At 62.1% G+C, this 26,875-nt stretch overlaps 2 protein-coding genes across 9 annotated transcripts; one reads left to right on the top strand and one right to left on the bottom strand.

Annotated features, from left to right (window-relative positions):
* Window positions 1–2,291: 2,291 nt before the first annotated feature.
* Window positions 2,292–5,604, bottom strand: TIMM10B (translocase of inner mitochondrial membrane 10B; the record flags this gene model as incomplete). Its single annotated transcript, XM_050924617.1, has 2 exons — window positions 2,292–3,001; window positions 5,485–5,604. Coding segments are annotated over 2 exons (384 nt in total), but the record flags the coding sequence as incomplete, so codon positions are not given.
* Window positions 5,605–7,380: 1,776 nt separating this feature from the next.
* Window positions 7,381–26,814, top strand: ARFIP2 (ADP ribosylation factor interacting protein 2). 8 transcript variants are annotated; one of them, XM_050924581.1, is made up of 11 exons: window positions 8,193–8,315; window positions 10,053–10,160; window positions 10,805–10,993; window positions 12,215–12,439; window positions 13,095–13,151; window positions 15,544–15,639; window positions 18,337–18,452; window positions 18,844–19,065; window positions 24,706–24,863; window positions 25,147–25,321; window positions 25,545–26,814. In XM_050924581.1, the coding sequence occupies exons 3-11, from the start codon at window positions 10,849–10,851 to the stop codon at window positions 25,698–25,700; spliced, it is 1,350 nt and encodes a 449-aa protein (XP_050780538.1). In that variant the 5' UTR covers window positions 8,193–8,315; window positions 10,053–10,160; window positions 10,805–10,848; the 3' UTR covers window positions 25,701–26,814. The 8 variants fall into 8 exon arrangements, with proteins under 8 accessions (XP_050780512.1, XP_050780522.1, XP_050780538.1 ...); XM_050924555.1 differs by lacking the exons at window positions 8,193–8,315; window positions 10,805–10,993 and adding an exon at window positions 7,381–7,489 and having other exon boundaries at window positions 12,331–12,439; XM_050924565.1 differs by lacking the exon at window positions 10,805–10,993 and having other exon boundaries at window positions 7,820–8,315; window positions 12,331–12,439.
* The last annotated feature ends 61 nt before the right edge of the window (window positions 26,815–26,875 follow it).

Raw genomic sequence — 26,875 nt, 5'->3', positions numbered from 1 at the left:
ATAGTCCAGATGTGACAAAGCGAGTATTTCCCCTTGTTATGATTTATATAAGCCTATGGGAGGCTTACTGTTTTGTATGAATGCTGTGTGAGCCTCAGTTTCCCTGTGTGCTGTGCCAATGTCTAGGTGGTGGGAATAAGGGTGCGTGACTTGCAGGGGCTGTGCCAGCTGCCTGCATGAATGCTATGGCCGCCCCTTCGTAACCTGAGACCCAGGAGGGGGATGTGACCAGGTGACTCTTGGCCAGAAGCAAGGAGGAGAAACTGGCCGGGCAGGGGCCAGGCAACTGGAAGGGAGTCAGTCTCCGCTGGCTTGGGGCACAGGGGGAGGATCAGAGCCCTGGCTCTGGGCTCCCCTCCCCCCAAGATGGACTTGGCTGAAAGTCACTGATTTCTTTGCTAACAAGCTCTGCCCTATGCTGTGTTCCTGTCAACTAGTAAACCTTCTGTGTTACTGGCTGGCTGAGAGTCACGTCTGAAGGCAAAGTGGGGGGGCAGGACCCTGTGGCCCCCCCAGGACCCCGCCTGGGCGGACTCGCTGTGGGAAGCGCACGGAGGGGCAGAGGATGCTGAATGCTCCAAGGAGAGACCCAGGAGGTGAAGCCGTGTGAGCTTCTTGCCCTGCAGACAGTCTGCTCCGAGGGAGAGGAGGCTCCCCAGAGTCCTGCCTGGCTTTGTGGGGAGCAGTTCCAGAGCATCGCCCGGGGACTCCGTGACACCAGCAAAATCCCCACTTTGTTGCCGGGAGAAGCCATAGCACAGTGCTGAGATGGGAGAGAGCAAATGTCCTGGGAGGGCAGGGGACAGACCCAGCCCGTGGTGCAGGGGGAGCAGGCCCAGCAGGCAGCAGAGGGAGGGATGGGGTGGGATCAGGCCCAGCATGGTGCCATGGGGGCAGACTCAGCACAGAGCCGGGGGGGGGTGTGTGTGTGGCAGAAGCAGAACCAGCACGGTGCTCAGGGGGGAGTGGGAGGAGCAGGCCCAGCGCAGCACCTGGGGAAGTAGGGGGGGGGGATCAGGCCCAGCATGGTGCCCAGAGGGGGCATGGGTAGCAGGCCCAGCGCAGTGCCCAGTGAGACGGGGGAGATTCCTGTCTTGGAACTGTTCACCAGGGGCTGGGGAAGGCCAGAGCCCTGGAGGTCAGGGGTTTGCTTACCCCAGGAAGGTCTGTCGGGAGCCAGAGCTCCAGGAGGTTTCGCTGCCGGGCTCAGGGTCCTCAGAGGGGCCTGGGACACAGCTGGAATCTGCATGTGAACCAGTTCTCTGCCCCAGTAGGCCTAGACCCAGGCCAGCTGTTTCTCAGGCTGGAGCAGCTGGCAGGGGGATGCATGTGCTGGCTGAATGAGAGCTAAGGGGCGTGTGGCCAGCTTGGAACAAATGTGGGAGCTTCACGTTAATCTCTTTATTACCCATGTACAGCTCCGTGCACTCCACTTGGCACGGCTGCCCCTGGAGCGGGAGAGGCTTTCCTCCCAGGGACAGGTGCTGCAGCTGTCCAGCACAAGAGAAGCTGGATCTCAGCAGAAAAGGTTGTTTCAGGCCATGGCGCCCACCTTTCCTAACACCACACCCAAGCGCTACCCCCTTGTTCTGACCCAGCCGGCTTGTCATTTGCTGTGCTCCTGAGGCCGCGTGGGGTCTCTGAGGAGGAGTCTACCTCAGGGGACACGCTGGGCCCAGTCCAGGGGGTGCTGTGGCTGCGCGGCCTGCCCAGGGTGGAGTGGGGCCTGGCACACTAGAAGCGTTACTCCCAGGACACTGTTTAAAAGCAGGGCCAAGCCTGTCAATGTGTGCCAAGTGCCACGGCCCCATGCTCCACCTCGGAGCATCGTGCATTGGCACGTGGGACTGGGGCAGGGGCAGGGGCAGGGATGGCTGACGGAGGCAGACAGGAGCCTTCCCCACAAGGCTGCAAGACACTCCTCTCACTCTTGTGGGGCCACACAAGCTTCATTCGCTGGTGTACGGGAGCCAGGGGCAGAGCCCCTCTCCTTACAGTGACCCCCTCGTCTCCCAGCCCCTGGGGGGCAGGGCTCACCCTAGTGACTCAGTGTTGCAAAGGAGCAACAGAGACTGAGTGGCCAAGGGGCACGATCAGGGTGTGGGGCTGCCACCTCCACCGGGGTGTGTGTCTCCGTGGAGAATCATGAGAGCGAGGGACAGAAGCAGTACCAGAGCCCCCCAACACACACACAGCTTGAGGGCAGGGAGAAGTGACACCCTGGGAAGGCCCTCCCAGCAGCTGTGTGAGCGGGCTGGGCCCTGCCCAAAGCATCCCACGCACCCAGGAAATCAAGAGGACACTGATTTACTGCTAATAGGAAATAGCCTTCCAGGACAGAGAGAAAACCCTGCCCTGGGGCACAAGAGCCTAGCACAGAGCAGCTGCTGTGACTAACAAGCCCTCAGCAGGGCACCCTCAGGCTGCTCCAGACGGCCTGGTCGCAATGGACTCAAGCAGCTGCTCAGAGGCCGAGAGGCAGGCTGGCTTGGCCCAAACACGGCTGGAACTCGCGTGGTTGCGCTGCCCGGAGGCCCGGGCTGCAGCTGGCAGTGGCATCTAGGGCAGTGATGCTGGCACTAATCGGCCCAGTCCCGCGTGAAGAGGGCGGAAGTGTCCATCTGGCTGGATCCAGCGGTAGGAGGAGGCCCAGCCCAGGGGGAGGCTGTCCCACACCCAGGCCCAAGTCCAGGGCGCAGCCATGGGGGACGAGGAAACGCCAGGAGGCAGTGGGGCACTAGCTGACAGGGTCTGGGGTGCTCTCTGCACTGGCAGCCACCTGCTGGTTAGGGTGGGCTCCCGTGCCAACTGCTGCGGGCAGGGCCGCAGGGGCAGCACCAAGGACCTCCTCTGGACTAGAGCCCGGGGCCACCTGAGCTGCAGAAGCCTCGTAGTCTGAGATGCGGCGCTGCACAATGGAGGGCATGAGCTGCACGTAGGCACCCATCAGGCGGTGGTTGGAGTGGACAAGCTTCCCAGCGCAGCCATCTAGACAGGCCTCCTGCAAGGACAAACCACGGATGTCACAAGGGACCCGGCTCCATGGGGAGCAGATTCCCATTCCTGCCCACAGCTCCCACTGCCCAGCCTCCGGCTCAAAGGCATTCTGCCATCCTCAATACCCATGCCCAGGAGGCTGGGAAGCCCACGGCTCTGACACACAGGATGCAAAGTGTGACGTTATAAGTGTAATATAATCTCTCACTGAAAGGTAACAGGGCCAGAAAGAGTTAATTAGCTCACAGACTGATCTGACCCAGGGCCGAGCTTTGAAATGCAGCCGCATTGTTAGAGGTAGAAGGGGAGATGTTTGCTCAGGTCTTGGGATGTCAGCAAACAAGTCTTGTCTATTGCTATGGCTTTGATTCAAAGATCAAAAGAGGAATATTAACATTTAGGAAGACACTTGCGCGAAATAGTATTATTGCCTATGTGTCTCTTTGAAGGTTGTGGTAACCTGTATCTGAACTGTTTAATGGGTAAATTACCCTGTGCTAATTGGCAGGATGGTTGGAAGAAGGAGTGAAGCCTATTGTTTTCTCAGGCCGAAAGGCTGCTGGAAATGTATAAGAAGCCTGGGACACGATCCTTCTTCATCTCAGATCTGCTCTGGGTTTCAAGAGGGGGAAACCTTAAGCCATAAGGATTGAGATCCCCAGTCACTGACTGGAGCCACTCTGAATATGGACATTGGACTGTAACCTCTGGACTATATCTGAAAGGACTTTCGATAACTAGCTCACCTCTGCTATGTATCTGAACCTCAAGAATTAAATTCAAGTCTGTCTGTAGATTGATCTTTGAACCAACTCTCTCTCTTTTCTCTTTGTAATAAATTTTAGCTTGGTTAATAAGAATTGGCTAATAGTGGGTATTCTGGGTAACATCTAAGTTGTAATTGAACCTGGGTGTGTGGCTGATCCTTTGGGATTGGAAGAACCTTTTCTTTTATGTAAGCAGAGTCAGGATGAGCTCTACCCTGACATCTGGTGGTGAATTATGGGAAGTGTGGAAAGAATGTCAGGAAGAGTGAATTCTCAGATATTTTCATGGGCACGCCCAGCATAGCCCAAGGCAGCCTGGTAGGGTTATTTTGACAGCTCTGGGATCCCCAATTTCTTTGTTATTAGGGCAGGATAAATCAAGTGTTGCCACCTGATTATGTGAATGAGGAACTAGAAGAATGCTTTATGACAGAGATGTCTCAATTTAACGTAAGTGACACTTGCTAGACAAGGGACATGGGTTCCAAAACCCAGTGAATCGCAAGAGATTGGGGACTCTGTGTGTGGGCCTGGGCCCCTTTTGAGGGCCTGGAACACCAATTGCACATCTGCCTCTCTCCACTGTAAAAGAGCAGAGCTAATTTTGATTCCACTAGGAGTCTAGCTAGAGACTGCTGAGCTGAATTCATGTTGGGCCAATGGTGCACCAGCACCAGGGCTCCCCTATGAAGAGCTGAGATCACTGAGTGCTGTGCTAACTAGTGGGGGAGCCTGAAGATCTATTGCTAAGCGGCTGGCAGAGCGGAGCAGTTTGCAGCGTGTTGGAGCAGCCCATGGAACAGTGAGCAGAGTGAAGTGGTTTGCAGGGACGGCTGGAGGAGCAGCACAGCTGGTGGAGTGCAGCTGGTCGTGGTGAAGGCTGCAGCAGACCTCCACGGAGAGGTGGAGCAGTTGGCCCTGGCCCATGTAAGGTGCCCCTTAACACCTTGTGTGGACTCCCCCCCATTTCCACCCAGGCTGGGGGGGGGGGTTAAAACTCTGCAGATAAACGCTTGAATTCTGGGGTGGCACTGACCAGAGACTTTGGGTTGTTGGACTTTGGGGTGATTGGGCTTAAGACCCTAAGAGGGAAAGGACATTGCCAAACGTACTTGGAGGTGGGTTTTTGCTCATGGTTTGTGTTATAATCCTGTTTGTGGTGTTTCTCCAGTGGGATGCGACATTGTTTCCTTCCTTTATTAAAAGGATTTTGCTACGCTCAGACTCTGTGCTTGTGAGAGGGGAAGTGTTGCCTCCTAGAGGCGCCCAGGGGGGTGTGATATGTAAGTGTCCCAGGTCACTGGGTGGGGGCTCGAGGCGGTTATGCATTCTGTTACTGAAACGGAACCCCTGGATACTGAATCCGGCCCTTGCTGCTGCCAGCTCACAGGGGCGGAAGGGTTACATTTATATGATGAAATAAGATTCTCAGTAATCATCATCATATCCGACGTGTGTGTCTTGACGGAGGCCTGAAGCTGGACACTTTAAGGGAACTGCGTTGTTTGCCCTTCTGAATAACCAGTGAGGTAACACACAGACTCTTCTGTGCTGGTTGGTAAATCTAAATACTGGAAAAACCACCAGTTTCTGGGGTTTGTCTGCCCCAGACAATTGAGTGACCTCAGCTGGCTCCCACAGGCAGCACCGTCACACAGCTCCTCGGCCTGGAGGAATGAGCTCCCCTGTGCCTGGGGGACTGGCAGGATCCAGAGCTAACCTCCTCCCTGGTGAGTGCCCGGTAGTTCAGGTTGGAGATGCAGCGCAGGAAGCAGAGCTCAGTCATCTTGTTGTAGACGAGCAGGAAATCTCGCAGCTGGAACGAGAGCAGGGGGAGGGGTCAGACCCTGACTCTGTGACACTCCCACCCCCCAGCGGCTACGCACAGATCCCTCACCCCGGGGGAGGGGTCAGACCCTGACTCTGTGACACTCCCACCCCCCGGCGGCTCCGCACAGATCCCTCACCCCGGGGGAGGGGTCAGACCCTGACTCTGTGACACTCCAACCCCCCAGCGGCTCCGCACGGATCCCTCACCCCGGGGGAGGGGTCAGACCCTGACTCTGTGACACTCCCACCCCCCAGCGGCTACGCACAGATCCCTCACCCCGGGGGAGGGGTCAGACCCTGACTCTGTGACACTCCCACCCCCAGCGGCTCCGCACAGATCCCTCACCCCGGGGGAGGGGTCAGACCCTAACTCTGTGACACTCCAACCCCCCAGCGGCTCCGCACAGATCCCTCACCCCGGGGGAGGGGTCAGACCCTGACTCTGTGACACTCCCACCCCCCAGCGGCTCCGCACAGATCCCTCACCCCGGGGGAGGGGTCAGACCCTGACTCTGTGACACTCCCACCCCCCAGCGGCTCCGCACAGATCCCTCACCCCGGGGGAGGGGTCAGACCCTGACTCTGTGACACTCCCACCCCCAGCGGCTCCGCACAGATCCCTCACCCCGGGGGAGGGGTCAGACCCTGACTCTGTGACACTCCCACCCCCCGGCGGCTCCGCACGGATCCCTCACCCCGGGGGAGGGGTCAGACCCTGACTCTGTGACACTCCAACCCCCCAGCGGCTCCGCACGGATCTCTGACTCTCGGCACTGGTACCCCAGCGCCTGGCTGGATAGCCAGCAGCCCCGGCGCTCCGGCGGGGCTGGGCTCACCCGGGTCCTGTGCTAGGGGTGGCCGTTCTCCGAGGCAGCCGCTGCGCTGGGCAGTACACCCTGGCTAAGGGAGCGGTCTCGCAGTATGACTGTAAATAGGCACTCGTCATCGAGCGGGGTGGTTCTTGGCCCTGTACTACTGAACCCCCATGCGAAGAGCCCCAGGGCAGCAGGAGACACCCAGGCTGCCGGGGGGTGAAGGCTGCAGCAAGTCGCCCGGGCAGGCTGCGGAGACCCTGCACAGCAGAGTTAGAGCAGGTCGGGGACACCTGTGGGGGGGGGCAGATGACACTGGGCCCCGCTCCCCCCCGGCCAGAGTCTCCCCCCCGAACCCCCCAGCACAGCAGGGTTAGAGCAGGTCGGGGACACCTACGGGGGGGGCAGATGACACTGGGCCCCGCTCCCCCCTGGCCAGAGTCTCCCCCCCGAACCCCCCAGCACAGCAGGGTTAGAGCAGGTCGGGGACACCGGGGGGGGCAGATGACACTGGGCCCCGCTCCCCCCGGCCAGAGTCTCCCCCCCGAACCCCCCAGCATAGCAGGGTTAGAGCAGGTCGGGGACACCTGCGGGGGGGGGCAGATGACACTGCGCCCCGCTCCCCCCGCCGGCATCCCCCCCCCCCGAGCCGCCCCCGCCCTCACTCACGCTGCGGAGCTGCTGCTGCTGCTGCTGCTCTCCCGGCGGCTCCATCCCCAGGCCACGTGACCTGCACTGGGGCTTTGCATAGGCCACGTGACTCACTTCTCCTCCGCCCGACCCTGCCTGACTTCACACACCACTTCCGCCATGGGTATGACGTCACACACTGGCCGCGAGTCCTGGCCACTCCGAGGAAAGCTTTTCTGGTCATTCCTTTGCGTCACTTCCGTCCAGTTGTTAGAACTGTTTCCGGGGTCAGGTGTCACTTCCGCCCTCCTTCCCTGGAGTGGCTTCCGTTCCTCTCTGGTGATGCCGTCAGTTCCGTTCCCTCCCGCGGCGCTGCCCGGCTCCTGACGTGGGTTCCGGTCTGTGTCGGATCGGGAGCCGCCGGCGCTGGGGACCCGGCAGCGGCCGGAGCAGGTGGGGGGTCGGAGGGGCCCGGCTGGGGGGGGAGGGGGCCCGGGGCTGGAGGGGGCCCGGCTGGGGGGGCGAGGGGGGCTGTGGCTGGAGGGGGGTCGGAGGGGCCCGGCTGGGGGGGCGAGGGGGGCTGTGGCTGGAGGGGGCCCGGGGCTGGAGGGGGCCCGGCTGGGGGGCCTCACTTCCGTTCAGCATCCCCTTATGGTGGGTGTCCCTCCCCCCGCCCATGAGATTAGCAGGGGAGCATGTGACATCACTGGGTTCCCCTGGGGATCCCCGCTCCCTGCCCAGGGCTCTGTGGGGTGAGTCAGGGTAGCGCCCTGGTGGGGATGGGCTTTGTCTGGAGGTCCTGCTTGGCGCTGCCCGTCTCCCTGCCCCGCTTGTGGGCTGGGGCAGCCATGTGGCAGGGTGCAGTTGTGGTAGAGCACAAGCGACTTTGGCCCCCAGGGCCTGGCTAAATACCCCCAGGGAGCAGGCCCCGCTGGCTCGTTCCTGGCATGGCTCTGTGCCTGCTGGGCTCATAGGAGGGGGAGAGAGTTGGCTGATTCCCGTTGCTAGACCCCCCAATCCTGTCCTGGGGGCCCTGATTGCTCCCAGTCTGGTCCGGTATCCCAGTCCTAGGGACCAGGGGAAGGTAACGGAGCTGTGGGGTGTGGTGTGGTGTGGTGCTGTCTGCTGCGGAATGTGCCCTGACCGGTCCGGGCAGGCTGGGCTCTGGCTTGTGCTGGCGCCTGCTGCCCTAGGCGTGTCCCCCTTGCTGACTGCCCCCCCCCCCCCCCCCAGCTGGGAGCTGGAGTTGATGCCGCCTGGTCTTGGGGAGGGAGGGAAGGTAAGGCAGGACTGTAACCCTCAGGGTGCAAGGTTTTCTGTCAAGCTGAGTGAAGTGCCCATGTGGGGGCCTGGCAGTGCTGGGCTGGGTCCCTCTAGCTTGACTTTTCTGTGGTGTGTGGGGCTGGGCTGCAAGGCAAGCTCAAGGGGTCTGGTTGTGTCTTAATTTCTCCTGAACGTGCTGCCTTGCAAGCAGGAGCCAGCTGCAGATTGACCTCTGTTTGCATGGAGTGAAGCAGTGCCCCTGGCATGGGCTGAAGGTAGCTCCTGCTGCAGAGCCTTGGGGACGTGGCTGTTGGCACCCGCTCCCTGGGCACTGGGCCAGGAGCTGCTCAGCTGCCAGACCAGGTGTGTCCCAGGACCCTGCGTGCCCTGGCCCCATTGTGGAGCTGCAGGTGCTGAGAGCTCAGGAGATGGTGTGAGGCAGGGAGCTGTCGCTGCCCCCAGGGAAAGGGCCACTCGGCCTGTGAAGTAGCGGAGCACATGCTACTCCCTTTAGGTGAATCAGGGGCCTCCTGTTCCACACAACTCCTGGAACAAGGGAAAGTCACTGAAACTGACAGGGAGCAAAGGAAACGCTTCTAAATGCAGGGCACATGGGCCTGTTTAACTCCCTGCCAGCAGGTGCCATGGCCCAGTAGCTGTGCAAGAGCTGGGAAGGTCCCAGTGGAAGATGAGCCCCAGCCGTACATCAGGGAAGGGGTCTACAGGGGAGACCTTCGGGGATGGGGGAGTTCAGGCCAACTCTCAGGTGAGCTCCCCACAGGAAGGTGGATCTGGGCGAGCTATCATTTCTTGAGGGTGGGGAGCCGAGTGCTTGGGCAGGACACAGCGCTAGGGATGCCGGGAGCCCGGGAGGACTCAGCTTCTTTAGCTTGGCTGTCTCTGGTGGTAAGGCAGCCATCTCTGGGGTGAGTCACAGCCACACCTCTGGGTCTGCTAGGAGCACAGGGTGTGTCCCTGAGCCCGGTCCTCAGCAGTGCGATGCTGCCTCTAGCCAGCAAGGCTTGCAGTCTACTCTGCTCCTTGAGCCCCAACCCCAGGGGGCTGCTTTGAGCCTGGGGCAAGGGAGTCTAGGCCCTGGAGGTGGCAGAGAAGTGTAGGTCTATGGGTCCTAGGTGGTCCTGGGCTGGGAGTAGTAGGCACCTGCCCACGTGCCAGGCAGGAGAGGCAGAGTGGGGGTGCCCCCTGCCTGAAGTCTTGGCAGGGATCTGGCAGTTGCTGCCTCTGGGGCAGGCTCCTGAGCCCATGCACACACAGCCCATTGTTCTCAGCTAAACTCCTTATCGCGGTGACTGGCAGGTGTAGGCAGTGGTGGCCCCGGGAGGTGGGAGCAAGAGGTCTTTGCCGCAGGCTCCTGGGAACAGTCTCTGGGGAGGGACCCACGTGGGCGGCTGGTGATCGCTGGAAGCCAGGACATGCTGTCAGCTCTGCTGCCATTCTGATCGGGGTAGGGGCATCTATCAGCCTGTGGGCAGGGCTAGGCCTCCTGTGGGCAGACAGGATGCCCAGGGGTACTGCTGTCTGTTCTCAGGGGCTGGTATCCCGGAGGGTGGGGGTAAATCTGTGCCAGTCTCTGAGAGTGGCCATTCGGGCTGAGTCCCAGGGGAGCTCTTCGGAGAACTGGATCCAGCCAGGGCAGTGTCTTGCAGGGGTTAGCAGGGCCTGGGGAGCAGACTGCGGAGAGCGAGGCTGGGACCTAGCCTGCTGGTCTCTCAGCATCGCTCTGTCTCTGCAGATCCTGACCATGACGGATGGGCTCATGAGCAAAGCTGCCACGATGGAGATCCCCATCAACGGAACCGGGGACACGAGCAGCCTGCCGGAGGACGATGGCCTGGAGCAGGTATGTGGGCAGGGACAGGGGGCTTTGAAAGGGGGGCCGGGTTAGATGGGCACGTTGGGGAGAGCTCACCAGGCTAGAAGGGCATGTTAGGGCAGGGAGGGGCCGGGCTAGAGGGGCGTGTTGGGGGCAGGTGAGGGGCTGGGCTAGAGGGGTGTGTTGGGGGGAGGGGAAGCACCAGGCTAGAGGGGCTCTGGAACTGCTCCCTACGAAGCCAGGCAGGACTCTGGTGAAGTCTCCTCTCTGTGAGCAGGCTATCTCCAGGGCAAGAAGCTCACACGGCTTCCACCTTCCTGGGTCTTACCTCGGAGCATTCAGCATCCCCTTCTCACACCGTGCGCCTCCCACAGCGATTCTGCCCAGGCGGGGTTATGAGGAAGCCACAGGGTCCTGCACCCCCCACCTTGCAGTCAGACGTGGCTCTCAGCCAGCCAGTAACACAGAATGTTTATTAGTTGACAAGATCACAGCGTAGAACAGAACTTGTTAGCACAGAAATCAGCCAAGTTCATCTTGGGGAGTCCTGGGCCAGACGCCCTGGACTCCCCCTCTTCCGGTCCCCCCATGCCGACTGCCAGCCTCCAGCCACCCCACCTCCGACACCCCCCTTGATGCCCCTCCTCCTTTTCTTTGTCTCCCTCCTGCAGGAAAAGGTGGCACCTGTTTGCACCCCCCTCCTGGGTGTCAGGTTATGCAGCTGCAAACAGCTGGGCAGCCTCACCTGCTCCAGGGCCTCAGCAAAATCACACCCCCATTTCCCACCTCTGAAGTATTGGTGCAGCACACAGGGAAACTGAGGCACAGCCAGTGTTGTTATAGGACACTAAGACTCACTTGTAACATAACAAGATAAATAAAACCCCACTTTGTCACAGACTCATATATATTTAAGTACAATATAACAAGGGAAAACCCCACTTTGTCACAGGGGCACAGGGCTAAGGGATGGGAAGGCACAGGCCTGGGGGCACGTGTCAGGAGGAGGGGAGGTGAGGCGCTGGCCTAGAGGGGCATGTTTTGGGGGGGATGGGGAGGTGCCAGGTTATGGGGGGATGGGGTGTTGGGCTACAAGGGCCTGTTGGGGGGGAGTGGAGGGGGGCACTGGGTTACCAGAGCGTGTTGAGGGGAGGGGGGCAACAGGTTACAGGGCATGTTGTGGGGAGGGGGGGCACTTGGTTATGGGGGCAGGGAGGGGGGTGCCAGGTTACGGGGGCGTGTTGGGGGGGTGGGGGTGGGCACCGGTTATAGGGGAGGGTGTGTTGGGGGGAGGGGAAGGGGGATGCTGGGTTACGGGGGGCAGGGGGACACTGGGTTACGGAGGCGTGCTGAGGTGAGGGGGGGTGCTGGGTTACAGGTAAGGGGAGGGGGGCGACGGGTTACAGGGCGTGTTGGGGGGAGGAGAGGGGGGCCAGATTATGGGGGAGGGCAGGCAGTGTGCATTGGGCTCTAAGGACCCCCAGCTCCCTTCACAGCCGGACCTTCGGCACCAGTGACCCATCTTTCTCCGCGGCTCCCTGCAGCGATTGCAGGCCAGCCCTGCTCCCTGGGAGCGTTTGCAGCGACAAAGTCATGTTTGTTAATCACCCGGCTACAGAGTCCGGGCGCCGTTGGCCAGCACACAGGGCAAAGGCTAAGCCAGGGTTCAAACTGACTCTCAAGAAAAGTTCTGGGGATCCTGAAAGCTTCTCTCCCCCCATGAGATGTTGGCCCACCTCCCTGGCTTGTCTGTCAGTCCCAGGGGAGAGCTAGGGGGTCCTTCCTCAGGGCAGCTCCATTCCAGCCTCCTGACCCTCCAGCAGCATCCGCCCGCCCAGGGTGGCTGCCCGGGGGGTTCGGTGTTGGTGGCTGAAAGTGCTTTGGGGGATGAGGGGCTGTTTGGTTTCTCTGGATCTTCTGTTGGTCTGGGTCAGTTTCAGACGGTTCTTTAATGGCCAGTTCTGCCCCCAGACGCGAGGTGACCTGTCTCCTGTGCACCCAGCTAGCCAGGAAAGTACAGAGGGAAACAGACACATGGAGGATTCACAGAGATATTACAGAAAATCCCCTCTTTGTCCTAGGCTGGCCGGGGGCAGCAGGGCCAGGCTGCCCTTGGGGGCTGACTCCCCATTCCAGGGGCCAGTCAGAGCCCAGAGCTGCCCCCAGCTCCCCTGGACTCTGCTCTTGTCCGTTTCAGGACCTGCAGCAGGTGATGGTGTCGGGGCCCAACCTAAACGAGACCAGCATTGTGTCGGGGGGCTACGGGGGCACCGCTGAGGGGATCATCCCCACCAGCACTGTCAAAGGTAAGGGCCCCCAGGGCAGGGAGCTGGGGGGCACAGGTCTTCCCTTGCTGGTCCCCTCTGGGGGTCCCTGGGCCTGGTGCCTCTGCTGGGGCACTGCCGGTTGCAGTCTGCCAGGCAAAGGGTGCTGCAGGGCAAGAGGTGGGCTACCTCAAAGTCGGGGGCAGGAGTGGGCCCCCAGGGGCTCTAGAGGGCAGTGGTGTAGGGGAGGAGGCAGCTCTGCTGTGGGGCAGGAGCTCTGCTGTGGGGCACTAGTGCCCCTCCTCTGCAGTGCCCCACGTGAGAAGAGGGGCACTAGCCTCAGCTGCCCTGCTGCCTGCTACCCTGGCAGGTTGCGGAGGCCAGGGTAGCCAGATTGGGTCTGCCCAAGTCAGGAGGAGCCCCAGCTTCCCCCCAGGCAACCTAGGAGAAGGGAGCAGCTGAGCCCCGGCACCAAGCCAGCCTGGCCCCAGGGGCTCTGCTGCCTGGGAGCCCTGGAGCTCCCCTGGGGTGGAAGGCTAGCTCGGCTGGCCATGCCCAGTGGGGAACCCAGTGGGCAGTTCATGGGTCAGAGGATCTGCTTGGCACATTGGGCCCCAGGCTGGGAGGCCAGGCCCGGCTGGGTGGGGGCACCTAGGCTGTGCGCCCCGTTCCGACCCTCTTGTGTGGTTCTGTCTAGGCCCTGCAGTGCGGTATAACGCTTCCTTCCCAGGACTGCGGCTCCTCCATGCACAAGGTGGCTCCATTTTCCCTCCTTGGGGCTTCACTAACTGGCTGGTGCAGGAACTGCTCTCCCCGTAGCCTGGCCTGGGGCTGTCAGGGGGCCTGTGGGCTAGCGGGGCCCTGGGGGGCGTCCTGGTTGCTAACCTGTCTGCTGCCTGCTTCACACCCGCACTGATTTATGGGGAGGCCTGGCTTGGGGCTCCCCTCCCTAATGCTTCCTGGCCTTGGCTGGGCACTGGGACCCCACCGGTCACTCCCACTTCCCTCCCCGTGGGGTCTAGTGCTGGGAGCGGGGGCTGGGCTCGCTGGAGGAGCGTGTGGGGGAGGGGAGCGCTGCTGTGTAGTCCTACCATAGGTGAGTGCTGGTGTCAGTGGGGGCGTGTGTGGGTGTGTGCCGGGCACCCTCAGGGGGCACTAGCTCATCAGGAGCCCCCTGCCTTGTTCTGGTGCAGGCCTGGCCGTGGGCTAGCACAGGAGGGAGAGTGCTGTCCCCGGCCTGACGCAAAGTAAAGCCAGATAATGTCAGTGTCCCGCCCCTCGGGCAGGACCCCACCATGGTCCCATGAGGGGAGGGGTTGGCATCTTGTCCCCACCGCGCATATCTCCATGGTCTTATGCTTAGGGGATGGGGGGTAAGAACTTGCCGGGTTGCACCTGGAATCTCTACCAGGGCCAATGTCCAGATGCTGGTAGCCAAGACCCCAGCCTGGCCTCCCTGTACCCCCCCAGCCTGGCCTTTGTTCTGAGGCAAGGGCATCAGGGCTGCCCTGTCCCATGAGGCTCTTGCCCCATGGAGGGAGGCAGCCCAAGCATGGGGTGCCCTGCTACCCAGTTAGCTTAGCTGCTGGCTTCACCCCTGCAGTTCTTTGGGTCAGAGATGGGGTGATGAAGAGGCTGCGTTGGCAGAGTCCCAGCAGGTGGCCTGTGGCTAACAGCCAGGTGTGTCAGTGGCCCAGTGTGTCACTACATAGCTTCTCTTGGCCTGGAGTGAGAATGACAGAAATCTGTAAATCCCGATGGGGGCTATGCAGGGGGAGGGAGACTGGGGCTTCTGTTCAGCCATGCAGCACAGGGGCAGGGTCCATGGCATGGAAAGGTGCGAAACGGGACACTTTGTCACACACTGTAATTAGTCTGTGGAACTCTCTGCCACAGGATGTCACTGAGGCCGAGGGCCTGGCCATTCTGTGGAGACGCGAATAGCAGAGGGATCGATGGGAAGAACAGTTCCGTCAGGGATATGAAACCTGCGCTGGGGTTTATGCCAGTCTCTGAGTATTGGTGTCCCGGATGAGCCCTTCCAGGGGCATGTTCCTGCCACTGCGTCAGGCACAGGCCCTGCAGCGTGTGAGGCTAGCTGGGCCCAGGTCTGATCTCTGTGTTCAGTGCTGCTACCCAGGGCCCCCCTGAGCCTGGGGGTGCCCTGTCCTGGGACAGTCACCAGGCCGGAAACAGCTGGCTCAGCCCCTGTCAGGGTTCCTTCCCCGCTCTGAACTCTGGGGTACAGATGTGGGGACCCACATGAAAGCCCTCTAAACTTATTTCTACCAGCTTAGGTTAAAACCTGATACACTGCTACCACCAAGTGATTTAACAAGAAACAGGGAAAAGACCACTTGGAGTTCCTCTTCCCCCAAAATATCCCCCCAAGCCCTTACACCTCCTTTCCTGGGGAGGCTTGAGAACAATATCCTCACCAATTGGTTACAAAGTGATCAAAGACCCAAACCCCTGGGTCTCGGGACAACGGGAAAATCAGCCAGGTTCTTAAAAGAAGAATTTTATTAAAAAGAAAATGTAAAAATCCTGTCTGTAAAATCAGGATGGAAAATGACTTTACAGGGGAATCCGATTCAAAGAGCCCAGAGGAACCCCCTCTAGCCTTAGGGTCACAGTTACAGCAAAACAGGCATGAGCCTCCCTCTAGCAAAGGAACGCTTACAAGTTGAGAAAACAGAGATAAACTAACGCGCCTGTCCTGGCTGTTACTTACAGGTTTGAAATATGAGAGACTTGTTCAGAATGTTTTGGAGAACCATGGATTGATGCCTGGTCCCTCTTAGTCCCAAAAGCGAACAACCCCAAAACAAAGAGCGCAAACAAAAGCCTCTTCTTCCCCCTTCCCTCCTCCCCCCAAGATTTGGAAGTCTCTTGTCCCCTTATTGGTCCTTTGGGTCAGGTGTCAGCCAGGTTACGTGAGCTTCTTAACTCTTTACAGGGAAAAGGATTTTGGTGCCTCTGGCCAGGAGGGATTTTATAGCAGTGTATGCAGGAGGGTTGTTACCCTTCCCTTTCTTGTTATGACAGCCCCACCTTCTAATTGTCACCTCATGCCATCTCTCCATTTCCCGCCCTCTGCATCTCACCTGGCACTGCCCTGCCTGGCCCGTCCCTTCCTTTTCCAGGCTCCTTTGTCACATCTCATTCCTCCCGAGGACCATCCATCTCACCCAGTGAATCTGCTGCCAGCCGGATCGCCAGCCAGGCAGATGCATCAGCAGGTACCGCTGGTCCCCTCCTTGATGCCTCATGGACACCCTACCCCGGGCCAGAGGGTGCCCGCTGGCTCAGGGTCCTTCCAGTCCCTGTGGGGGAATTGGCCCTGGGCAGCTGCCCCTGCCCTGCTGTGGTGTAGGGTTGAAGCCCCTGGGGGGGGCTGTGGAGCCCCTGCTGTTGCTGGAATTGCAGGGCAGCCTGGAGGGGCCCAGGCAAAGGTACCACTGCCCCGTGAGGCTGCAGGAGCACCATGGCCTGGTGATGTGCGCCTCAGTGACAGGCCCCTGCCAAGTCTCTCCCCCCACCCCACTGTTGTCCTGGCCCTGCATGGCTGAGAGGCTGAACTTGGCAGCTCCTGCCCAGAGAGGGCTCATGGTGCCAGCTGGCTCGGAAACCATAGGACAATGTGTGTGGGGGGGGGTACATGCACTGGGGCTGCTGCGGGTGGGGGGGAACGTGTGCCTTCGGGCCAGTGGGGCTAATGCGGAGGGGTGGGGGTACCTGCGCCTGGGCCAGTGGGGCGGGGGCAGGGGGCGTGTGTGTCCTGAGGCAGTGAGGCTGCGGCGGGGGGATGGGGGTACATGTGCTGGGGCCAGTGAGGCTGTGGCAGGGGCTGGGGGCATGTGCGCCCTGGGGCAGTGGGGCTGATGCGGCGGGACAGAGGTACATGTGCTGGGGCCAGTGTGGCTGCGGCAGGGGCTGGGGGCGTGTGCGCCCTGGGGCAGTGAGGCTGCAGCGGGGGGATGGGGGTACATGTGCTGGGGCCAGTGTGGCTCCGGCGGGGGCTGGGGGCGTGCGTGCCCTGGGGCAGTGGGGCTGATGCGGGGGGGACAGAGGTACATGTGCTGGGGCCAGTGAGGCTGCGGCGGGGGCTGGGGGCGTGTGCGCCCTGGGGCAGTGAGGCTGCGGCGGGGGGACAGAGGTACATGTGCTGGGGCCAGTGAGGCTGCGGCGGGGGCTGGGGGCGTGTGTGCCCTGGGGCAGTGGGGCTGATGCGGGGGGACAGAGGTACATGTGCTGGGGCCAGTGAGGCTGCGGCGGGGACTGGGGGCATGTGCGCCCTGGGGCAGTGGGGCTGATGCGGGGGGACAGAAGTACATGTGCTGGGGCCAGTGAGGCTGCGGCGGGGGCTGGGGGCGTGTGTGCCCTGGGGCAGTGAGGCTGCGGCGCGGGGATGGGGGTACATGTGCTGGGGCCAGTGAGGCTGCGGCGGGGGCAGGGGGCGTGTGCCCCCTGGGGCAGTGGGGCTGATGCGGGGGGACAGAGGTACATGTGCTGGGGCCAGTGAGGCTGCGGCGGGGGCTGGGGGCGTGTGTGCCCTGGGGCAGTGAGGCTGCGGCGCGGGGATGGGGGTACATGTGCTGGGGCCAGTGAGGCTGCGGCGGGGCTGGGAGCGTGTGTGCCCTGGGGCAGTGGGGCTGTGGCGGGGGCTGGGGGCGTGTGTGCCCTGCGGCAGTGAGGCTGATGCGGGGGGACAGAGGTACATGTGCTGGGGCCAGTGAGGCTGCGGTGGGGGCTGGGGGCGTGTGTGCCCTGGGGCAGTGAGGCTACAGCGGGGGGATGGGGGTACATGTGCTGGGGCCAGTGTGGCTGCGGCGGGGGCTGGGGGCGTGTGCGCCCTGGGGCAGTGGGGCTGATGCGGGGGGACAGAGGTACATGTGCTGGGGCCAGTGAGGCTGCGGCGGGGGCTGGGGGCGTGTGCGCCCTGGGGCAGTGAGGCTGCGGTGGGGGGATGGGGGTACATGTGCTGGGGGCAGTGAGGCTGCGGCGGGGGCTGGGGGCGTGTGTGCCCTGGGGCAGTGGGGCTGATGCGGGGGGACAGAGGTACATGTGCTGGGGCCAGTGAGGCTGCGGCGTGGGCGGGGGAGGGGGCTGATGCGAGGGGACGTGTGCTGGGGCCAGTGGGGTGGCAGTAGGACAGGGCAGGGGCCACGCGGGGGGTGAGTATGTGCACCTGGGCCAGTGAGGCTGCTGCGGGGGTGGGGGTGGGGTGTCTGCTGGGACCAGTGGAGCTGCAGTGGGGGGGGAGAGGGCTCATATGTGTGCCTGGGCCAGTGGGGCTGCCGTGGGGGCTGGGGCCATGTATACCCTGGGGCCAGGTATACCCTGGGGCCAGTGGGGCTGCCGTGGGGGTGTGTGCACGCCCTGGGGCTGGTGTGGAATGGGGGGGGTTGTGCGCCGTGGGGCCAATCGGGAAGGGGGCTTGCCCTGGGGCCAGTTGAACTGCCAGTCTGTGTGTGATGGGGTGCACTGCTGGGGGGGGGGGGAGGCACCCTATGGACACTCAGTGGGTCACTGTTCAAGCTTTCCCTCCCAGCCAGGTGGGCTGTGAAGTGTTTTCTCCTCAAATCCCCTGCCTCTGGGAGCTGGGGCTTTAGGCAAACCCGGTGTTGTGCGGTTGGAGACAAACCCAGGAGAGTTGATGGCACCAGGTCCCCCGTCCTCCTGTTTGTGGGGCACTGGCACTGCCTTCCCCATGCTGCTGGGGGGGGGGGGGGGCAGGGCGCTCAGCCCAGTGGTGGGGAGTGGGTCTCGGCTGAGGGTCCCCCGGAGCAGGACCGTGCCTGGCTGCTGCCCCCAGGGACAATGACTAGGCCTTGCAGGAGGTGCTACCCCACATCCCAGCCAGGGGGCTGAAGCAAGGCCTTGGTCTGTGGAGGTGGGGGGTCTCACTGCCTTGTACTGGGCCCCATGTGTTTCAGGCTCTGGGCTGCACCTGCCCCACCCCGGCCCCCTGGCAGCGGGAGACGAGGCCGCCCGGGGTATCGCTGTGGAGAAGTTTGATATTGTCAAGAAATGGGGCATCAACACATACAAGGTGAGTCTGTCTTGGGCCATGGGGGGTGGGGGAGGGAACAGGCAGTCCTGTTCGGGGAGGGACCAACTGTCCCATGGGGCAGGTAGGGAGACCCAATGGGGGGATGGGCCGCCCATGGAGGTGGAGGATGGGCTGCCTGGGGGGGGAGGGACCGGCTGTCCCATGGGGCGGGGGGATGAATGGGTTGCCCCTGGAGCTGGGACTGGCTGTCCCATGGAGGGGGAATGGGCTGCCTGGGGGAGGGACCGGCTGTCCCATGGGGCCAGGGAGGGGGCTAGAGTACAAACTGCATGAACTTCCCTCCTAAATATTCAGTGGGGGCTTGTGGGAGCTGCCCCTCGTGGAGACCCCCGGGGCCCTGGGAAGCTCTTGACCCGTCCCCCTCCCGCAGTGCACCAAGCAGCTGATCTCGGAGCGCTTCGGCCGGGGCTCACGCACAGTGGACCTGGAGCTGGAGACACAGATCGAGCTGCTGCGGGACACGAAGCGCAAATACGAGTGTGTGCTGCAACTGGCGCGGGCGCTGACCCACCACTTCTACAGCCTGGTGCAGACCCAGCACGCCCTGGGCGACGCCTTCTCCGACCTGAGCCAGAAATCCCCCGAGCTGCAGGTACGGGCGAGGGGCGGCCGGCTGGGGCGGGGCGAGGGGCGGCCGGCTGGGGCGGGGCGAGGGGCGGCCGGCTGGGGCGGGGCGAGGGGCGGCCGGCTGGGGCGGGGCGAGGGGCGGCCGGCTGGGGCGGGGCGAGGGGCGGCCGGCTGGGGCGGGGCGAGGGGCGGCCGGCTGGGGCGGGGCGAGGGGCGGCCGGCTGGGGCTGGGGCTGGGGCGAGGCGAGGGGCGGCCGGCTGGGGCTGGGGCGAGGGGCGGCCGGCTGAGGCTGGGGCTGGGGCGAGGCGAGGGGCGGCCGGCTGGGGCTGGGGCGAGGGGCGGCCGGCTGGGGCTGGGGCGAGGGGCGGCCGGCTGAGGCTGGGGCTGGGGCTGGGGCGAGGGGCGGCCGGCTGGGGCTGGGGCGAGGGGCGGCCGGCTGGGGCTGGGGCGAGGGGCGGCCGGCTGGGGCTGGGGCTGGGGCGAGGGCGGGGCGAGGGCCGGCCGGCTGGGGCAGAGACGGGATGAGGGTTGGGCGGACCCCAGGGCGAGGGCCGGCTGACTCGGGTGGGGTGGGGTCCAGGGTGAGGGCCGGCTGGCTCATAGACTCATAGATTCTAGGACTGGAAGGGACCTCAAGAGGTCATCGAGTCCAGTCCCCTGCCCTCATGGCAGGACCAAATACTGTCTAAACCATCCCTGATAGACATTTATCTAACCTACTCTTAAATATCTCCAGAGATGGAGATTCCACAACCTCCCTAGGCAATCTATTCCAGTGTTTAACTACCCTGACAGTTAGGAACTTTTTCCTAATGTCCAACCTAAATCTCCCTTGCTGCAGTTTAAGCCCATTGCTGCTTCTTCTATCATTGGAGGCTAAGGTGAACAAGTTTTCTCCCTCCTCCTGATGACACCCTTTTAGATACCTGAAAACTGCTATCATGTCCCCTCTCAGTCTTCTCTTCTCCAAACTAAACAAACCCAATTCCTTCAGCCTTCCTTCATAGGTCATGTTCTCAAGATCTTTAATCATTCTTGTTGCTCTCCTCTGGACCCTCTCCAATTTCTCCACATCTTTCTTGAAATGCGGTGCCCAGAACTGGGCACAATACTCCAGTTGAGGCCTGACCAGCGCAGAGTAGAGCGGAAGAATGACTTCTCATGTCTTGTTTACAACACACCTGTTAATCCATCCCAGAATCACGTTTGCTTTTTTTGCAACGGTATCACACTGTTGACTCATATTAAGCTTGTGGTCCACTATGACCCCTAGATCTCTTTCTGCCATACTCCTTCCTAGACAGTCTCTTCCCATTCTGTATGTGTGAAACTGATTGTTCCTTCCTAAGTGGAGCACTTTGCATTTGTCTTTATTGAACTTCATCCTGTTTACCTCAGACCATTTCTCCAATTTGTCCAGATCATTTTGAATTTTGACCCTGTCCTCCAAAGCAGTTGCAATCCCTCCCAGTTTGGTATCGTCCGCAAACTTAATAAGCGTATTTTCTATGCCAACATCTAAATCGTTGATGAAGATATTGAACAGAGCCGGTCCCAAAACAGACCCCTGCGGAACCCCACTTGTTATACCTTTCCAGCAGGATTGGGAGCCTTTAATATCTACTCTCTGAGTACGGTTATCCAGCCAGTTATGCACCCACCTTATAGTAGCCCCATCTAAATTGTACTTTCCTAGTTTATCTATAAGAATATCATGCGAGACCGTATCAAATGCCTTACTAAAGTCTAGGCATATCACATCCACCGCTTCTCCCTTATCCACAAGGCTCATTATCCTATCAAAGAACGCTATCAGATTAGTTTGACACGATTTGTTCTTTACAAATCCATGCTGGCTATTCCCTATCACCTTACCACCTTCCAAGTGTTTGCAGATGATTTCTTTAATTACCTGCTGCATTATCTTCCCTGGCACAGAAGTTAAACTAACTGGTCTGTAGTTTCCTGGGTTGTTTTTATTTCCCTTTTGATAGATGGGCACTATATTTGCTCTTTTCCAGTCTTCTGGAATATCCCCCGTCTCCCATGATTTCCCAAAGATAATAGCTAGAGGCTCAGAAACCTCTCTATTAATTCCTTGAGTATTCTAGGATGCATTTCATCAGGCCCTGGTGACTTGCAGGCATCTAACTTTTCTAAGTGATTTTTTACTTGCTCTTTTTTATTTTATCTTCTAAACTATATTAGACATTCCTTCAGACTTCTCAGTGAAGACCGAAACAAAGAAGTCATTAAGCATCTCTGCCATTTCCAAGTCTCCCGTTACTGTTTCCCCCTCCTCACCGAGCAGTGGGCCTACCCTGTCCTTGGTCTTCCTCTTGCTTCTAATGTATTGATAAAAAGTCTTCTTGTTTCCCTTTATTCCCATAGCTAGTTTGAGCTCATTTTGTGCCTTTGCCTTTCTAATCTTGCCTCTGCATTCCTGTGTTATTCGCCTATATTCGTCCTTTGTAATCTGACCTAGTTTCCATTTTTTATATGACGCCTTTTTATTTTGTAGGTCACGCAAGATCTCGTGGTTAAGCCAAGGTGGTCTTTTGCCACATTTTCTATCTTTCCTAACCATCGGAATAGCTTGCTTTTGGGCCCTTAATAGCGTCCCTTTGAAAAACTGCCAACTCTCCTCAGTTGTTTTTCCCCTCAGTCTTGATTCCCATGGGACATTACCTATCAGCTCTCTGAGCTTACCAAAATCCGCCTTCCTGAAATCCATTGTCTCTATTTTGCTGTACTCCCTTCTACCCTTCCTTAGAATTGCAAACTCTATGATTTCATGATCACTTTCACCCAAGCTTCCTTCTACTTTCAAATTCTCAACAAATTCCTCCCTATTTTTTTAAAATCAAATCTAGAACAGCTTCCCCCCAGTGGCTTTTTCAACTTTCTGAAATAAAAAGTTGTCTGCAATGCAGTCCAGGAACTTATTGGATAGTCTGTGCCCCGCGGTGTTATTTTCCCAACATATATCTGGATAGTTGAAGTCCCGCATCACCACCGAATCTTGGGCTTTGGATGATTTTGTTAGTTGTTTGAAAAAAGCCTCATCCACCTCTTCCACCTGATTAGGTGGCCTGTAGTAGACTCCCAGCACAACATCACCCTTGTTTTTTACCCCTTTTAGCCTAACCCAGAGACTCTCCACACTTCCGTCTCCTATGTCCATCTCCACCTCAGTCCAAGTGTGTACATTTTTAATATATAAGGCAACACCTCCTCCCTTTTTTCCCTGTCTATCCTTCCTGAGCAAACTATACCCATCCACACCAACATTCCACTCGTGTGTATTATCCCACCAAGTTTCAGTAATGCCAACAATGTCATAGTTGTATTTATTTATTAGCACTTCCAGTTCTTCCTGCTTATTACCCATACTTCTTGCTCAGGTGGGGTGGGGTCCAGGGCGAGGGCCGGCTGGCTGGGGCGGAGACGGGGCGAGGGTCGGGTGAGGCTCAGGGCGAGGGCCGGCTGGCTGGGGCGGAGACGGGGCGAGGGTCGGGTGAGGCTCAGGGCGAGGGCCGGCTGACTCAGGCGGACCCCAGGGCGAGGGCCGGCTGACTCGGGCAGGGCGAGGGCCGGCTGACTCACGCGGACCCCAGGGCGAGGGCCGGCTGACTCACGCGGACCCCAGGGCGAGGGCTGGCTGACTCAGGCGGACCCCAGGGCGAGGGCCGGCTGGCTCGGGTGGGGCGAGGGCCGGCTTGCTATTGCGGGGACGGGGTGAGGGCTGGCTGACTCGGGCGGACCCTAGGGCGAGGGCCGGCTGACTGGGGCGGAGACGGGATGAGGGTTGGGCGGGGCTCAGAGCGAGGGCCGGCTAACTCAGGCAGGGCGAGGACCAGCTGACTTGGGCTGACCCCAGGGTGAGGGCCGACTGACTCGGGCAGGGCGAGGGCCGGCCGGCTGAGGTGGGGCGAGGGGCAGCTGGCTAGGGCGAAGACGGGACGAGGGCTGGTCGGCTGGGGCTGGGGTGAGGGGCGGCTGGCTAGGGCGAAGATGGGGCGAGGGCTGGCCGGCTGGGGCGAGGGGCGGCTGGCTGGCTGGGGCTGGGGTGGGGTGAGGGGCGGGGCGAGGGGCGGCCGGCTGGGGCTGGGGCTGGGGCGGGGCGAGGGGCGGCCGGCTGGGCCTGGGGCTGGGGCGGGGCGAGGGGCGGCCGGCTGGGGCAGAGACAGGATGAGGGTCGGGCGAGGCTCAGGGCGAGGGCCGGCTGACTCAGGCAGGGCGAGGGCCGGCTGACTCGGGCGGACCCCAGGGCGAGGCGGCCGGCTGGGGCAGGGCGAGAGGCGGCCGGCTGGGGCGGAGACAGGATGAGGGTCGGGCGAGGCTCAGAGCGAGGGCCGGCTGACTCAGGCAGGGCGAGGGCCGGCTGACTCGGGCGGACCCCAGGGCGAGGCGGCCGGCTGGGGCAGGGCGAGAGGCGGCCGGCTGGGGCGGAGACAGGATGAGGGTCGGGCGAGGCTCAGAGCGAGGGCCGGCTGACTCAGGCAGGGCGAGGGCCGGCTGACTCGGGCGGACCCCAGGGCGAGGGCCGGCTTGCTATGGCGGGGACGGGGTGAGGGCCGGCTGGCTCGGGTGGGGCAGGGTCCAGGGCAAGGGCCGGCTGGCTGGGGCGGAGATGGGATGAGGGTTGGGCAGGGCTCAGAGTGAGGGCCGGCTGAGTCAGGCGGACCCCAGGGCGACGGCCGGCTGACTCGGGCAGGGCGAGGGCCGGCTTGCTATGGCGGGGACGGGGTGAGGGCCGGCTGGCTCGGCTCGGGTGGGGTGGGGTCCAGGGCAAGGGGCGGCCGGCTGGGGCAGAGACGGGATGAGGGTTGGGCAGGGCTCAGACCGAGGGCTGGCTAACTCAGGAAGGGCAAGGGCCAGATGACTTGGGCTGACCCCAGGGCGAGGGCCGGCTGAGTCAGGCAGGGCGAGGGCCGGCTTGCTGTGGCGGGGACGGGGTGAGGGCCGGCTGGGTGGGGTGGGGTCCAGGGCGAGGGCTGGCTGGCTGGGGCAGAGACGGGGCAAGGGTCGGGCGGGGCCCGGGGCGAGGGCTGGCTGGCTGGGGCAGAGACGGGGCGAGGGTCGGGCGGGGCCCGGGGCGAGGGCGGCCTGACTCGGGCAGGGCGAGGGCCGGCTTGCTATGGCGGGGACGGGGCGAGGGCCGGCTTGCTATGGCGGGGACGGGGTGAGGGCCGGCTGGGTGGGGTGGGGCCTGGGGCGAGGGCCGGCTGGCTGGGGCAGAGACGGGGCGAGGGTCGGGTGGGGCCCGGGGCGAGGGCTGGCTGGCTGGGGCGGAGGTGGGGCGAGGGTCGGGCGGGGCCCGGGGCGAGGGTGGCCTGACTCGGGCAGGGCGAGGGCCGGCTTGCTGTGGCGGGGATGGGGCCCAGGGCAAGGGCCGGCTAGCACTTAGCATCACCATCACAGTCTCTGACCTTGGGCTGGGCCCGGAGCCTCCCCTCCCGTGCGAATGTGGGTCTGATGGGGCCCTTGCACACAGGGGTGGAGTGAGGAGGTGCAGTGGAGGTTGCGGTACTGCAGTCAGTGGGCCAGGGAAGTGCCCCAGGCTGCCAGGCCGGACCATGGCACGGGAGGGATGGGCTCTTGCGTGTGGGGGGGGCAGGCTTCCGGGATCCTGGGAGCCCTGACTCACCCCGTCCCCCCCAGGAGGAGTTTGGCTGTAATGCAGAGACGCAGAAGCTGCTGTGTAAGAACGGAGAGACCCTGCTCGGGGCTGTCAACTTCTTCGTCTCCAGCATCAACACCCTAGTGAACAAGACTATGGAGGACACGCTCATGACTGTTAAGCAGTATGAGACGGCCAGGTGAGGGGCCCTGCCGGGGGGCGCAGGGGGCCGGCACAGCGGAGGGAGCCATGGGTTACGGTTCCCCGTGCTCGGTAGAGGGGGGCAGGGATGAGGGGGGCTGGGCCGGCACAGCGGAGGGAGCCATGGGTTACAGTTCCCCGTGCTCGGTGGAGGAGGGGTGCAGGGGGCCCTGGCTGGGGGCCCTAGGGGCCGGCACAGCGGAGGGAGCCATGGCTTGCGGTTCCCCGTGCTTGGTAGAGGGCCCCTTGGGCAGCCTGGCTCTGACCCCGTCTCCGCGCAGGCTGGAGTACGACGCCTACCGCACAGATCTGGAGGAGCTGAGCATCGGCCCGCGGGACGCCAACACCCTGTGCCGCCTCGACGCCGCCCAGAGCCACTTCCAGAGCCACAAGGGGAAGTACGAGAAGCTGCGGGCCGACGTGGCCATCAAGCTCAAGTTCCTGGAGGAGAACAAGGTGAGGGGCAGGGCCTGGTAGCCATGGGTGCCACGGGCTGGGCCGGCCTCCCGAGCCGCTCCACACTGCTCAGTGTTGGGCTGCCTGCCCCACTGCCCCCGGTGTGGCTGGGCAGGGGGGGTGATGACCCCATAGGGGTGTTGGGGGGCAGGGCCAGGGGGCGGGCTCGTCGAGTGTTGGGGGTGCCCTAGCTTGGGGTTGATCTCTGCCCCCACGCCCCCAGATCAAAGTGATGCACAAGCAGCTGCTGCTCTTTCACAACGCCGTCTCTGCCTACTTCGCCGGCAACCAGCAGCAGCTGGCCCAGACCCTGCGGCAATTCAACATCAAGCTGAAGACGCCGGGTGCCGAGAAGCCCTCGTGGCTGGAGGAGCAGTGAGCGGCCTGAACTCTGAGCTCTGGCTGGGGCCAGGCGCATGTGGGCGAGGGGGACCCCTGCACAAGCCCTGTGGCCTGGACCCTGGCTGGGTACATGGGGTCCCTTTGCCTCCGGTGGCCCTGGGCTCCGTGCCCAGGTGGGGGCTGGAGACGGGCCCTGAGCTGCGGCAGGGCTCCCCAATCTGCAACTCTGCCCTGAGAGTTCGGTGCCCCCAGCCTGGGCTGCTCCTAGGGGTGCAGCGCTTCAGTGACCCCCACCCAGTGCAGCTGCAGGGCAACGGGGGTCATTCCTGGGGGGCCCAGTGTGTCCCACCCCCCAACAGGCCTCACTCCTGGGGGGGCAGCATGTCCCACCCCCCAACAGGCCTCACTCCTGGGGTGGGGGGAGCATGTCCCACCCCCCACCCCCCAACAGGCCTCACTCCTGGGGGGAGGGCTGTGTGTCCTGTCGTCCCCCACCCCCCAACAGGCCTCACTCCTGGGGGGGAGGGCAGCGTGTCCCACCCCCCAACAGGCCTCGGGGGGGGCAGCATGTCCCACCCCCCAACAGGCCTCACTCCTGGGGGGAGGGCCGTGTGTCCTGTCGTCCCCCACTCCCAATAGGCCTCACTGCTGGGTGGGAGGAGGCAGCGTGTCCTTTCCCCCCCTGCCACTCCCAATAGACCCCACTCCTGGGGGGCCGGTGTGTCCTGTCCCCACCAACAGGCCTCACAGGCCTTCTGGGGAGCGGGAGGGGGCAGTGTCTCCTGTCCTGCCCCTCAGGGCCTCACTTCTTACAGCCCTAGGCCTCAGTGTTTTTGGGGGGAAGGGTGTGGGGGGGGTTGGGAGCCAGGACTCCTGGGTTCTGTTCCAGCTCTGGCTTGTGATCTGGGGCCAGTCCTTCCCTTGCTTTATGTAGTTGGTCTCTGGCATTTCCAGAGGGGGCGGGTCAGCTGCTTTCATTACTTCCTCCCCCCTCGGACACACACACTACAGCCTCTTCTTCCCCTGCACTGGGGCAGCAGGTGTCTGGGGACTGCCCTGCCCCTGGGCTCCAGCCCCCTCGCCCGCTGCGGGCAGGGGGACGGGTTGGGCTTGGCACACGCCTGCTGGCTGCAGTCTTTCCATTTGCACAGAGCCACTCCAGCAGCACTGGGCTCCTCCAGCATGCGTGTGTGCAGGGGGGTGGCCAGGTCT

This window comes from Gopherus flavomarginatus, chromosome 1, assembly GCF_025201925.1.
Source record: "Gopherus flavomarginatus isolate rGopFla2 chromosome 1, rGopFla2.mat.asm, whole genome shotgun sequence".
In the NCBI taxonomy this organism is placed as follows: Eukaryota; Metazoa; Chordata; order Testudines; family Testudinidae; genus Gopherus; species Gopherus flavomarginatus.
This window is presented reverse-complemented; position numbering and strand designations above follow the sequence as displayed.